This window comes from Carassius carassius, chromosome 28, assembly GCF_963082965.1.
Source record: "Carassius carassius chromosome 28, fCarCar2.1, whole genome shotgun sequence".
NCBI classification, from domain to species: Eukaryota; Metazoa; Chordata; class Actinopteri; order Cypriniformes; family Cyprinidae; genus Carassius; species Carassius carassius.
Genome location: NC_081782.1, coordinates 24737809 through 24751949, shown reverse-complemented (window position 1 = coordinate 24751949; position 14141 = coordinate 24737809). Strand labels below are relative to the sequence as shown.

Sequence of the window (14141 nt, the reverse complement as noted above, 5' to 3'; positions counted from 1 at the left end):
AAATTATTTGATAACAGAATCTTTTACAAACATGTTTTCGGGATGCATACAGGGAAAATATTCAGAAGAGTGCTCAAACATCTGCCAAAAGATTTTTATGGCTACACAGATTTACATATGAATACAAAAGAGTCAAGTTCACTCCCCATTAGCTCAGGAAAAACAATCGTTCTAATCTCACATTAATCCTTTTTGAATGATCATCACATGTCCCAGAATGCTCTCTGAGCGGCACCCACCGTCACCAGAGCCCGTGTCCCAACCACACTTTTCCATTGCCAGCTCAGGTTTTCCTCTAGAGCCCTGGCTCACGCTCAATCCCTCATTTCAGCAAGGACAGTTAAATGAGATGATGCCATTTTAGTCTGTTGTCCTTTTCTTAATAACCACTGTTGTAGTTCCAAACTGCTCAAAAGAAGACATCTTAAGTTTTAATTCACAAACAGGGTACGCTTTCGGGGTTTTTTTGTATAAAACTGCATTATAAATCTGGTCTTGGGTGGAACTTTAACCAATTAAAACTCCACGTGTGCTGCCAGGGGTGTTTGACACCCGCTGCACAATCCGTACTAATCTCTCAGGAATAAGAAGAGTCGCCGCTCCTAATCACTCGCAGCTGCTTACACGGCCGTATAAACACTGGATTAGCACCTGGCAAAGGCAAAAGGGCAGACGAGTCATTCATCCCTCGTACCTGCACCATCAACACACGCCGCTGTAACTCAGGAGCTCTGCAAAGGCACCAATCCTAAAAACCAACGTTTATACACAGAGAGAGTAGCATGAGAAATCAGGGCCCGTTTTGCTAACCAGGGAAACATTAATATAGGAGAACTGCAGGAACTTATCAAAATCAGCCATATCAAACATAGTAAAGTGAAGCAACAGTTCTTCAATTCTTTCAGATTCTGAAAAGCACATTTAGCAGGTAGACTTGCATTATTAGGATCACACCCTGTGCCATGTGGTAAAGGGTCACGGCGCTACCTGTGGCTGAATGTTGCAGCCACGTCCTTCAGAGATTATACGTATTTATGAGGGCAATGTGCAACCCTTTAATCCACCATGAAATGATTACTTTATCTAATTAAAATGGGTTAGATTGTGTGCACGGAATAGGATTTGTTAAATTACCTTCTTTTAAATCAGATTTTCTGTTTTTCATTTCATTTTTAATTTGTCTTACTTTGTGTGATAGGCGAAGGTCAACGCACAATTTTGTTCAACTCGATGTGCAAAATGTGATATTCCTGAAATATCAAACAGGTGCTGCTAAAACGCATAAGTAATAGTGATACAGATTTTACTGACAGCTGTACATCAATTGTCAAATCCACAAATGCCACCATATCTCTTACTGTAGCCCTGTTTTGATCTCTTTCATAGTTTTTGCAAAATTGAGTCCAGATGAACGATTGACACTATCTGTTGTTTGGGACACAGATTTCGATTTTGTTACTGACCTTATTTGAAGGTTTTCTTTCTATATGTTTCTGACTTGTGGATTGTGTACAATTACTTAATTAAACACCTTGAATGAACACAGTGATTTGTCTGTGTCCTTTAGTGTATTTATTTGTGTGCATCAGTTCCGATTTTTGCATAGATATTTGATGCAGACTGAATCGTGACATGTTCATAGCTGAGCACTGGTTTGATCAGGCTGGAAAATCATCTTAAATGATGAGAAAACTAGTTTAGATTGGTTTATCGGGGAATGGATTGTTTTACCCACTATTTGTGTTTACTATTAGTTTGCTTATTAGATTAGCATTTGATTAGCATCAAGCATTATAGTCCATAGAGTCCAGCTGCAGGCTTTAGGAAAAAAGACTAATGTATGATCTAAAGAATTCTTCAGTTTACCAGATAAACTGATTAAGCTATTGCAGAACATTTTTGGATGTTTGAGCAGCAGAGTGTTATCTGATATTTATTTAATACATTTATTTGCAATGCAACTATAAAAATGTGGCATGTGATGAAAACTATCTTCCAGATTGGCATTAAGTGAGGGTAAAGAAAAATAAATGAATATAGCAGTTTTTTGATTTGCTGAATTTTGGGGAACTAAAACTTTTTTTTTTGAGATTCTTGTGTACAGTTCATTATATAATCTGTATGTAACTTAATTCCAATTGGGAAAAGTTAGTCTGTTCATCATTTCCATTCAAGAAATGCATGCACTGAACTTTATATGATGCCATACAGTATATTCAGGAGAGCTGAAATCAGGAAATAAATACATTTAAATGTGACGGTTGGCTCCAAAAAAAAAAATAAAAAAAGTATATTGAGTAGAATAAAATTCTGCTTCCTTTCCAGATCACTAATCAAATAAGGTCAAAATTGACAGAAGATGCTCTTTGGAACATCCTCATATCATGCTGGGATAACATGGGTCATCAGGTTTAGCACACATTTGTGAAGTCCATGCCAGCGCGAGTGCTGCTGTCATTAAAGGACAAAGAGTACAAACTAAACACTCACACATTTTCAAATTCATGTCTATGCTCATTATAATACATATACTGAAAAAAAAAATACAAAAATGCAAAACAGAAGAATTTTCACTAGTAGTTGCAGACTTGGATCCAGTTGCACGTTGTTTACAAGTAATCAGCCGTGTACTAAACTGCATAGTAACCTAATCACATTTGAGTATTTTTAACTAGTATAACAGCTGGAAAAGTTGTATTTTCCAATGGCTTAACTGCTGCATTAATGAGTTCACGCAGTTCCTACATTAAATCAACAGAACAGTACAGCGGCTTTCTAATAGCAGCGGTCATAGCAGGAAGTGTAATTATAACAGAAAGGCTAATGAATTCTCATGAATTAAAGATTCAAACTGACAGGCATCTCTATTAGTTGAATCAGCATTCCTGCAAGAACATTTTCTTCCACATTTGGTCGTTAGGCATCAAGCAGCATGTGAGTCATTGTACATATGTGACATAAGTCAACCCCATTCTACTGCCCACAGTCACGTGGTTGCAAGCTGGGATTGAGGGCCTGTTGCCACGGCGATAAGCCAGGCAGTAATATCACTAAGCGCTACAGGGATTATTGTGCGGACAGATGGGTGAGAGAGAGCGTCACTTCCTAAGAGAAGAGCAGAGATCACGGCAAACTCCGCCGACACATGCCGTCATAATCGTTAGCATCACCACCTGCAGCCGCATACATCACCTGATCTCCCACAGTGGACGTAAATGTCACTATAATCACCTTTGATTAGTATCGACGTTAATAATGACCAGTATGCATTTGAAATACTGAGAAACCACTTGGAAGATCAGATGATCAATTCAAAAGCCAACGTGAACACTGATGTGCTATGTTAAGGATGTTCTTCTCATGGCGTGGGACAGCTATCAATAAATTGTGTATGTGAAGCAGTGAAATGATTATGAGTTCAGGAATGACATATATACATGCACTCTGCCTTCAGATACTAATGACCTCTGTTTGACAAACCCATGAGCGAGAGAAATGGCTTCAGTCGGTAGAACAGCTCTCTGTTGGGGTCGAGGTGGCAGGCTCTGCATCACTGATCATATTTTCAGGACTAATAGATGGAGAGGAAAGAGCTTTGCACTCTACTGAAGACTGAAGAGAAGAGAGAGACTAAAAAAAAATAAGAAAAAAGGCTTTAAACAAAGTGTAAAGTGTTAAAAAATGCTTTCTCCGATATGCAGAGAATATCATACATATCATATACCTTTTCTGTTCACTCAGGATTTGATCTTGAGTTTATGGCTGTTCATCGGGTTCTATCTCATATTCATAAGTGTGATATCATTTGCAGCATCATTTAGCTGTGGATGTTAGTTTCTGGAATACAAAGAAAATGCCTCTTTGTAGATAACTTTAGCACTGTGATGGCGTGAGACAACAAAGGGAGTGAAGAACAAAGGTACACAGGATAAACAGAGAAAGGATCAACAAAGGGACCAAGCTACATGAAGACAAACTTAAAAATAGGTGGCAGGCATAAATAATACAGGGATGGAACAATAAGAAGCTGAGATATTTAGAAAGACACACACTGAGAGAGAAGTGGATTTAGACAGAAAGAACTGCAGTTTGAAAGAGATTAAAACAACACAGCTGCAACGGCAAAATTAATTTTATTGGCTTTCTTCCAAAACCAGTGAGCTGCCTCATTGCCTACTGCCATAGACAGCTGTCTATCATAACTAAAATAGTATCTCATGTGTGACTGATTTGGAATACTTTGTAGGCAGCAACTGTATGTCCTAGAAATGAAGTTTACTCTTTAATGCATATTTCTTTCATAATGTACATTTAATCTGCTTTGTCTGCCATTTTGGATCATTTGATCTCACATTGTATGCTGATATTGCTTTTTTATGAATTAAAATTTGATGCCGCCTTAATATTTAGCCAAAACAATGTCCCTTTTAACATTTTGGAACAGCCTTCATTTTGAGAGAGCGTCTATAATGTTTTTAAATGCTGCATAAGTGAGATGAGTGATAATAGCTGCAGTGAACTACCAAACATGCCAATCAAAAGCGGTGTAGCGTGCCACTCGTGCCTCACAAACACACACACATGCACACACACACACACACACACACACATGCACATTTCCCCCGGTCTGGCAGCTTGGCAGCAACGCTATCACACGGCACTGCGCTGTGGCCATGTTTGGCCTGCAACCCTGTCCACACATGCAGAGGAACCACAGTGTGCAGTGGGCACGCCAAGACCCGGGTCACTCCACGTCACCATCTCCAAAGCCCTGAGCCCTCAATATAGTCACAGTGACAGCCGTAGCAGAGAGGACACACAGGCTCTCCTGACAAGACTATCCCTCCCAGTCTAACACACACACACACACACACACAAGGTTATGTAATCCTGCCACATGCAGCCTGCACTTTTTAAGCCGGTCTTGACTCCTGGCTTGGTTCAGGGTTCTGTGTTCTTCTTACAGTATTTACTTACATTGTCTAATAATGACTAGTTTATCCCGGGAAGACTGAGCATTACGCAGACAACAGAATAATATTCTACTTAAGGTAACAGAATGCTACATCAAACTATTAATATAAACACATGGCAAGAAATGTGGTACCTCTAGATAACTCTATGGTATGAAAAGCAAAGAAATTAAATGAATATTTATGTATTGTTTTTTAAATATTTAAATTCACCTTTTAAAATAAGGTAAATTCCTCAACATTTGCAAATACCACTGCTTAATATTTTAAGTTATATCAACTATTTATTTTGTGTACCTTGTGCAAAAAAAATACTAATAATTATATTAATATTGCAAATATGTAACTCGGCTGGATTAATTCTGGCGGGTTAGATCTGCTCCTCTCCCCACTCAGTCCCTTTGCTTCCTGGATAGATGAACAGCCGAACAACAGAAACATATTGCTGCCAACTCCAAAAAAAAAAAAAAAAAAAAATCAATGCGGAGAATGAATGAATAAATTAATATCTTCCTCTTATGTGACCATCCTACAAACTGTACATACAGTTTCTTTTAATTGTAAATAACATTACATTCAATTTGCACTTAAGTTTGCTTTTAAAGTATATAATTTCCATTACCTCCTTTTACTAAAGTGTAGGCCTACTTGTTCTACAAGGGTATACTCTGTAATATTATATTTAGCAGATATTAGTTTCAGTGTACAGGTTTCTGAAATGACCCAGTTTAACTTTGAATATATTTATATATACGTATATCTTGCCATTATAAAATTGTTTAAAAGAAGTCTTTATGTAAGAGAAGATGTATGACCTTGACTGTATTTAACCCAGACAGTCATGACCATATGTTGACCATCAGCTGTAATCCTTTCCCATTGAAGTCATTCTCTCAGCAGGACCAACAACAGTTGAGACAAGGACAACATGTCCTGTGTGAACATAGCCTAGGAGCTTTTCTGTTCACCTGTCACATCATTCATACTTGAAAATCTAACCAATGAGCAATGACACCAATTGAAGCTAAAGTGAACATGTCTTTTTTAGTTTAAATAGATATTAAAAGAGAACAGTGGTATAAAGTCCGAAACACTGCTATTTACCTTAGCATCTGGACTTAACTATCTTATTATAAAATTCAGGAAAAATCCCTTTTTAACAGTAAATAAGGAATCCATAGTCAGGTACCAGAACACCACCTAGAAACCACCATCAACCACCTAGAACTGTAGCAGTGAGATTTGCAAAATATAAATCTAATTTTACCATAACTTGATAAAGTCAGCCAACATGTGCTCTTCATACTGTATTCGAGATGAAAATTGGGTTCATGATTATTTAGATTTCACTACTCGACACAGAAATATTAGGACAAAAACCATGTCATTTAACATCACCTATATTGGACAGAAAGAGTAATTACACAGTTAAATAAACATGGCTTTTGTGTGGACACACAACATTAATCCATAAAGCAAAACGTATAATCACAGATGGTTTCAACTTCAACTGTTGTTATGATTATCATCTTATTGCTCTGTTGAAAAATTCCAGAGTTATCTATGTACAGATTTATTGCTGAACTAATGTAGTGACAAACTCAACATTCGCCTTTAGAGAAAGTGCATTCAAACTTTCCATGACGACAGACATCAGATTCTGACATTTATTGCTTTTCATTTAAAGTTTGCAGCAATGTATCCTGACTGCCCTCATAATCAGTCCACAAGAGAGACTTTTTTCATTCCCAATGTTTAAAGTAGACTCATCATATGGACACATGGAAGGCAAGGAGTGCAATTTTTTAAAGAATATTTTCTCCTATCCCAGTTTAAGTAAACTATTTATAGGCTGACCTCCTGAAGAGCATAAACACAGTGGCCTGGTTCTTTCCAAACTTTGCTTTGTTTGTTTGAGCACTCTCACTGACAGGTCAACTTCTGGCACGTTGAAACATTTTTAACTTGACTACATCGTTCAATAGTGTGACATTAGTTTAGTTGTTTTTATAATAGGACAGCATTTCTAGGAACATTCTACTTTTGTTTCAACAGGTAGTGATGAAGTATGATACACTACATCAGAACAGTTTAACCACCAAATGTCTACACCAGAAATCTCATAGTGCAAGAGATTATGTGGTTATTTGGATATGTGTACTAAAGGAAAAGAGCTCAAATTAGCAAATGGAGATTTACAAATTTTACACAAGGCTGACAGCACAGTAACCTGAAACTGAATGTTATCATAATTCAAAGTATTAAGCTACTGAACTAGATTGTATTGAAATATGAAGCATGTGTGCATATTTATTTATTGCATATTTAGTGCATATTATTATTTTGATAATGCTCGATTATATACTGCATTATTCAAATTAATTACATCCCCTGCTTTCAAATGGAGCGGCAGTTAATACACAGAGCCGTATTTCACTGACAATCTACGCAATATCGAGTTCATTATTGAAGATGAATTGCCTTCGATAATGAACTCAATATTGCGTAGCTTGTCAGTGAAATACGGCTCTGTGTATTAACTGCTGCTCCATTTGAAAGCAGGTGATGGGGATTTACCGCTGATCATGGAAACGGCTTTACTGACGAGATGTACATGATCATAATGTTCGATATATTGTCCAGCCCTACGAACATCACTAGCGCATAAACCTTGCGCACGGTATACAAAAAAACATGGAACATTTATTAGTCCGGATCCATGTGGACGAAACGCATATACAATACAAAATGTATGTGTATACAGCTACAAGTGTCTCTGTGTGGATGGGGCCTGAATCAATCCGATCTTAACAAAGGCATACAAAACGTGCAGAGCTGTGGGGTGTCAGGAACAGAACTGAGAAGGACTGATATAGGGAAGTTGCCGCTTCCACAAAATAATTAAATAAGTCAACCCACTAAAATTAAAATTTTTGAACATCGTTACCACCTGCACTGCACGACAACTTCCAAATGAATGACTGATTCAAGTGTTCAACTGCTTAATTTAAGAAATTATAAACAAAACAATGTAAGTAATTGTGGTGGGGGGGGGGGTCAGGAAAATGAATTAAGGAAAATGTGATTAATCAATTGCATAAACTTATAACATTTTAAACAAACAAATTTTCAAGAGTTCTAATAAATAAGACTGAACGTGGGGAGCGTGACAACAGAGTTGGGATCCAAATGCAAGGCTTTATTTACAAATGTGGTCAAAACAGTCAGGGCCGAACACCAGCAGACAGTACAGTACATTCCAAGGCAGAGGCAAAAGAGGAATCCAATATACAGGTGATGGTCAGGGCAGGCAGCAGAAAAATAAAAAAATACAAATAAAAAAGTGAAGTGACATTCAGCCAAGTATGGTGATCCATACTCAGAATTTGTGCTCTGCATTTAACCCATCCGAAATGCACACACACAGAGCAGTGAACACACACACACACACTGTGAGCACACACCCGGAGCAGTGGGCAGCCTTTTATGCTGCGGCGCCCGGGGAGCAGTAGGGGGTTCGATGCCTTGCTCAAGGGCACCTAAGTCGTGGTATTGAGGGTGGAGAGAGAACTGTACATGCACTCCCCCCACCCACAATTCCTGCCGGCCCGGGACTCGAACTCACAACCTTTCGATTGGGAGTCCAACTCTCTAACCATTAGGCCACGACTTCCCAAAAACAAGGAAACAGTCCAAAGAGCAAACACAGGATAACTAGGACACACGGAAAAAGGGGTAAACATTAACATAAATAAACTAGGAACAAGGGAAGGCTATTCAATAATCAGCCCCCTTGAAGTGAGTGAGAGCATCTTTTATACTAGACAAGATGAACACATGACAAAACCAACCAATGAGAACAAGACACATGCAACCAGGGAACCAATCAGAACATACCAGCCATACAAGGGTAGCACATTAAATTTAAAATTGAGCGTATATATATATAATGTTAAAGTATTACTTCCATTTCAAATAAAAGTAATTTATATTCATTTATATTCATTTATTTACTACATTTATATTCATTTTAGCTAATGCTTTTCTCCAAAAATACTTAAAAAATGAAAGTCATATTAAAGGAATAGATTACCCAAAAATGAAAAATGGCTGAAAATGTACTTATCCTCAGGCCAGCATTCCTTGACTTTTGCAGAAGAATCTGGTGTTTATTGCAGGTACTAGTCAGCAATCATCTGTCCAGTCAGTCATCTCACCAGTTTCTGAGCACCATCTCTTAATCAGCTTCTCTTTCACTTAGTTGCAGCAGTCAATGTGAAGAGCATTTGACACAAAAAGAAAAAAAGGTGACCAAATACTCTACATTTATCCAAAGCCTCAGATCCTTCCTGGCTATTTTAAAGCCCCCATGAATGCCAGTAAAATTTGTATAGATCTAGTGTTGTGAATGCAATAAATGAACAATTTACAAAATTACATTTATTTACAACAATCTCAAATGGACAAAATACAACAATTCTGCACTTGATTTAGCTGTTGTGTTCATAGTCTAATCTTCTGTAACAAACGGCTTCGGCAACACCACAGTTTGTACAATTGACATTTAAATCAATTTAGACCAGTGTCACCAACACAAGTAATCAACTTTTTTAGTATGAATAGAGAAGGTTTACAAATAAACAGATGAAAAGAGAACTGATACTGACTAAAGATATAAGAACTGTGGCAACTTGTGCAGGTAGTGATTATAAACAGAGCTTGTGGACAACTTGGAATCAGTTCAAGCAATTGCTTCACAAAATGAAGGCACTTTACACTGCACGGAAGTGAAATCTGATTAAATTTGTCAAAATCATGTTAATGCAATGATAGCTGGACAGGGCCATAAAAGGGCAACATCCAGTAGCTCCAAAGAAGGACCACTGCAAGAGCCCTCCAAAATGTCATCCACCAGTTGTGTGTGTGTCATCATCAAATATTACTAAATGTGAAGTGCCAATATAAAATGTGTTCTTTTGCATATTTGTAGGGCTTGTTTTATTTGGCTTGGCTCTGCAGCCAGTACGATGCATTTACCTACTATTCTTCCCTTTCATTACAAATATGCCAATAAATCGTTTACATTATAAAATATGATCCGACATCAGTTACAGTAATAAGGTTAATAGATTTGCTGAGATCGCCCCCTAACGGCGAATATTAACATTTCGAAACAAATACGACGTACGAAGTCTTGGACTCGGTTAATGGTTAATTAGATAAATGCTCCAATCCATTGATCTTAACAGTACATATCAACATAGATTTCTATCGAGTGCTCACCATAACGGGTCCCAAAAAGGAGTGTAGGAGGTTACACACGATTTTCGCTCATAGCTTTTAGAGCTCAGGTTTGTCCCTTCACAGCCGCCATAGAAGAAAAACAGACATGGCAGCCTCCTTGTTGGTGAGTTGCACTGTTCTCCTGCTTACGAAAATAATAGTTTATGGATGAAATTGTAGCATGTGTCTTGTTTCCTGCACAGTAAACGCCACAGTTTTACATGACAATTGGTTCATTATATAGTCGAGCATCTTCACTAGCAAAAGAGAAAGAGCATGAACCTTGTCATCGCTGTGTTCTTAGACATGTAAGTTACCAGGGCAATCTCATGGGGTTTTGGACCTGGTACCTATGGTATTATGAAGTACCTTAGAAAAACTTGAAAATACGCCGCCGCTGATGCACAATTCACTGAATTCGGAATGTTAATCGAATTTAAAGTGAGATTTTAAAGTGAGTGTTTATTTTTTTTCACTGTAGCCTATAAAAATGATATTTCCCCCATTATTTTGTCCAGCCCCTGTATGTATTACTGTACCATGACAATACCATCTGTGTGCCATCATAGCAGTCTTCTGTATTCACACTACAGTTTCACATACTCTAGTATTATTTCTAAATTTAATCTAGAATATTTTTGTTGATAGCTGGATATGCATTTTCACTTGCATGTCCTTAAGGGACCAGAACTTGTTTACCTTTTTAATTTTTAGTTTAGGATTTTGTAAATGATCTTTATGGCTTTATATTTTCTAACCGTCTCTTTCGAAAGTCTCAAGCCATGAAAAGATGTTCAGCACACGTCTGTGCTGCCGTTGCAGTCAGGAGGGCTTTGAGTTCGGGTGCTGCCGCTCCGTCTGTCTTCACCAGATTCTTATTAAAACTCAGTCACTACTTCTATGATGTGGAGAACATTTTGGATTGGAACGGCTGGTGGAGGACACAAGCTGTCATACGCAAAAATAGGCAAGTGTCAGTGCATGTGTTCTCAGATGTGTTGATTTGTTTTGTCATATTGCTTCATAGAATGTTGCACTGTAAAACTATACTGTAATATAGTAAGACAACTAATGCATTGAGATTGCCTTTTTGTGTCTGGATGTTGTGGTGTCCTGTGTCCCTATAATCAAATAATGTCTTTTTTAATATTTTTTTTATTGAATTGTTGATGTTGAATTCTTTTTTATATAGGTTATTTGGTTATGCACAGAAGAATTTCGGGAATAATGTAGCAGCAGCCTATTATATTCTGACTCTCAGAGGGAGCTTCAGGTAAAAAATCATCTTTTTAAAACATCATATATTAATTAATTGAATGCACCTTTTATGCTGAGCCTGTTTTTCCATTCTGAATTAAACCCCGTTTTGGTCAGAAGTGTCTGTGGTACATAATATCATGTGTATTAATGAAGAAAAAAAAGAAAAAAGCATGAAATTATGTATTAGAGAGAACCTATGCAGCCAATAAATCCTTAAAATAATAATGGTATTAAAATCCATGGTATTTTTATTTTCCAGAACCATACAAACCCGCTCTTTTATATGTCATTGATCCTAAAATGTTTTTGGACTCATTCAGCTTCTCACTACCTGCTGGAGTGTCTAGGGTGTAAGTAAACACTGTTAAACTGTCTCCATTACGTAATGCTTGGGTCTGCAGATTTGCTGGCCAGTCCGAATGGTTTCGTCCAGACTCTAGAGGAAGATTCAGCTATGACTTCATGAGCACACCTGATGCAGGAATTGAGGAAGTGGATCTGAGTGGCACCCTAATAAACCATAATGGACTTGAAAACCTTGGTAATCTACTGAGATATTCTGCATTACTTGGCCTCTCCTGGAGCACTGCTTATTTGCTTTGAAAGCATCTCATAATATAATTGCAGTTTGCTGAACAGTATAGACATAGACTCAGATATGCCACACATGTCCTGAAAAGTGAAGTCAAACATTCTGATCACCCCACGGTGGCTTTGTATTCAGCAAAACCCCTCTCTCTCCATGTAAACAAATGGGATGTGAGCCAAACTAAAAACTTAAGTCATTTTTGTCTTAAGATTTATTTTCCTTATTGCTGATGTATTTTCAAATATTCACTTTTCTAATAAGCAGTGTTGGGTGTAACTAGTTACCAAGTTACTGTACTTCAATTAGTTTTTCCTTGAAAAAGTAAAATAAGGAACTACTCTTATATTTTTCTGTAATTTAATTAGTCACTTATGTAATTGAACTTAATGCTGTATATAGACTGTAGAACATTTATATACAATAGTGGATTTAAAATAAGAATGTAAATTCTAACATCAAAATACATGCTTTTTATGTACCCTTTTCACTTTATATTCTTTGGTAAGTTAATAAGAATATTGTTAACAAGTTAGTGTCCATTTCTCACTATTAACTAGTTGGTAATTAGCATGAATATTACTGGGATATTGGCTGTTTATTATTACTTAAAGAGCACATATTAATATCTTATTCTGCAAGACCTCATTTTTAATCCTGCACAATTCCTACCTGATTCTTAAACTTAACAACTACTTTAATAAGTAATAATTAGGGGTATTTTGAGGCAAAAGGCCTAGTTAATAGTTAGTTAATAGTGAGAAATGGACCCTAATCTAAAGTGTTCCCAGAATAATTTATGTAGTTATCTTTTATTTATTTGATATAATTAAAATAACCTTTTCATGTATATCCTTGTATTATTAACTTGTCGAGGTTGATATAAGATTTAGAAATAATTAGTAATTAAATACTTTTTGGAGAGAGTAATTTGTACATTTGTAATTGATCTCACAGCTGCCACTAAAACATGTTTCTGAGGTGTAATTTGTTCCATGGCTCATACAAACAAATCGTCTCTTCTCAGTGAAACAGAATAAACTTCGGACTCTCTCTGTGCGAGGATGTCCTGAAGTGGATGACTGGTTCCTTGCACATCTACATGTCTTTGGAGAAAGTCTGGTGGAGTTAGACCTGTCCCACTGCCCTCGTATCACTGTGGGAGGACTTGCTGCTTTACAGAACCTCAGGTCATTTTCTGCATTACAGAACCTCAGATCTTCACTTGTGTCTTATATGCACACGTGCATTATCTGGAGCAACTTGATTTTTGTTTTCAGGGCAACAAACAGCCAAAACATACACTGTATTTCTGAAAATCTCATATTCTGTGTTATTTTATTCCCTCCATCTTAAACTCTTAGAAAGCTAGAGCGGCTGGACATTTCCGGACTGCCACGGCTGCAGAATCCAGGCCTGGTACGGATTCTACTGGAGGAAATGCTGCCACACTGCCAGGTCTCTGGAGTTGAATACGAGCAGGGCCTGATCCAGCCAGAGAGCCAAGAGCAAACAGAGGACCATCACGAAGCGTCCACACACACTGGACTTAGACATCTGTAAACTATAGGGCTGATGACAGTGGAGATTCTGTATTGTTGTTCATTGCGATGTCCATACCTGTTATTCTAATAAAGTGCTGTGTTCATGTATAGGCTATCGTTGTTTTGAGACAGACTCAATAAATATTTATGTTTAAAATGCAAGTTGAGAATGTGTTCTTAAATTTGATTTTATTTACCATAAAAAAAAAAAAAAAAACAGGTGACAGGTGTCAAATCTGATTAGTCAGAGTAAATCCTGTAATCCTTTTCATGGAGGTGTGAGGATATTGGATCTAAGTGTTAGAAAGACTGAGGCACATACACAGGAAGGTTGGATGAAGAAACCTGACTTAAGGTAATGTTTTTTCCATTATGATAATATTTAAACAATTCACTTTCGATCAAGGCTATATATATATATATTAGTATTAACACATGACGTTACTTTTTCTTACACTGTTGTATTAACATTGCCTTGAAAAACATGCTTTATAC

General features: G+C 37.1%; 1 protein-coding gene across 2 annotated transcripts; it reads left to right on the top strand.

The window, feature by feature from the left end:
• Positions 1 to 10139: 10139 nt before the first annotated feature.
• Positions 10140 to 13806, top strand: dmac2 (distal membrane arm assembly component 2). Of its 2 annotated transcripts, none has more exons than XM_059515192.1 (6): positions 10140 to 10380; positions 11030 to 11223; positions 11449 to 11529; positions 11918 to 12057; positions 13130 to 13292; positions 13467 to 13806. In XM_059515192.1, exons 1-6 carry the CDS (start codon positions 10363 to 10365, stop codon positions 13663 to 13665), a joined length of 795 nt encoding a protein of 264 aa, XP_059371175.1. In that variant the 5' UTR covers positions 10140 to 10362; the 3' UTR covers positions 13666 to 13806. The 2 variants fall into 2 exon arrangements, with proteins under 2 accessions (XP_059371175.1, XP_059371174.1); XM_059515191.1 differs by lacking the exon at positions 10140 to 10380 and adding an exon at positions 10427 to 10564.
• The last annotated feature ends 335 nt before the right edge of the window (positions 13807 to 14141 follow it).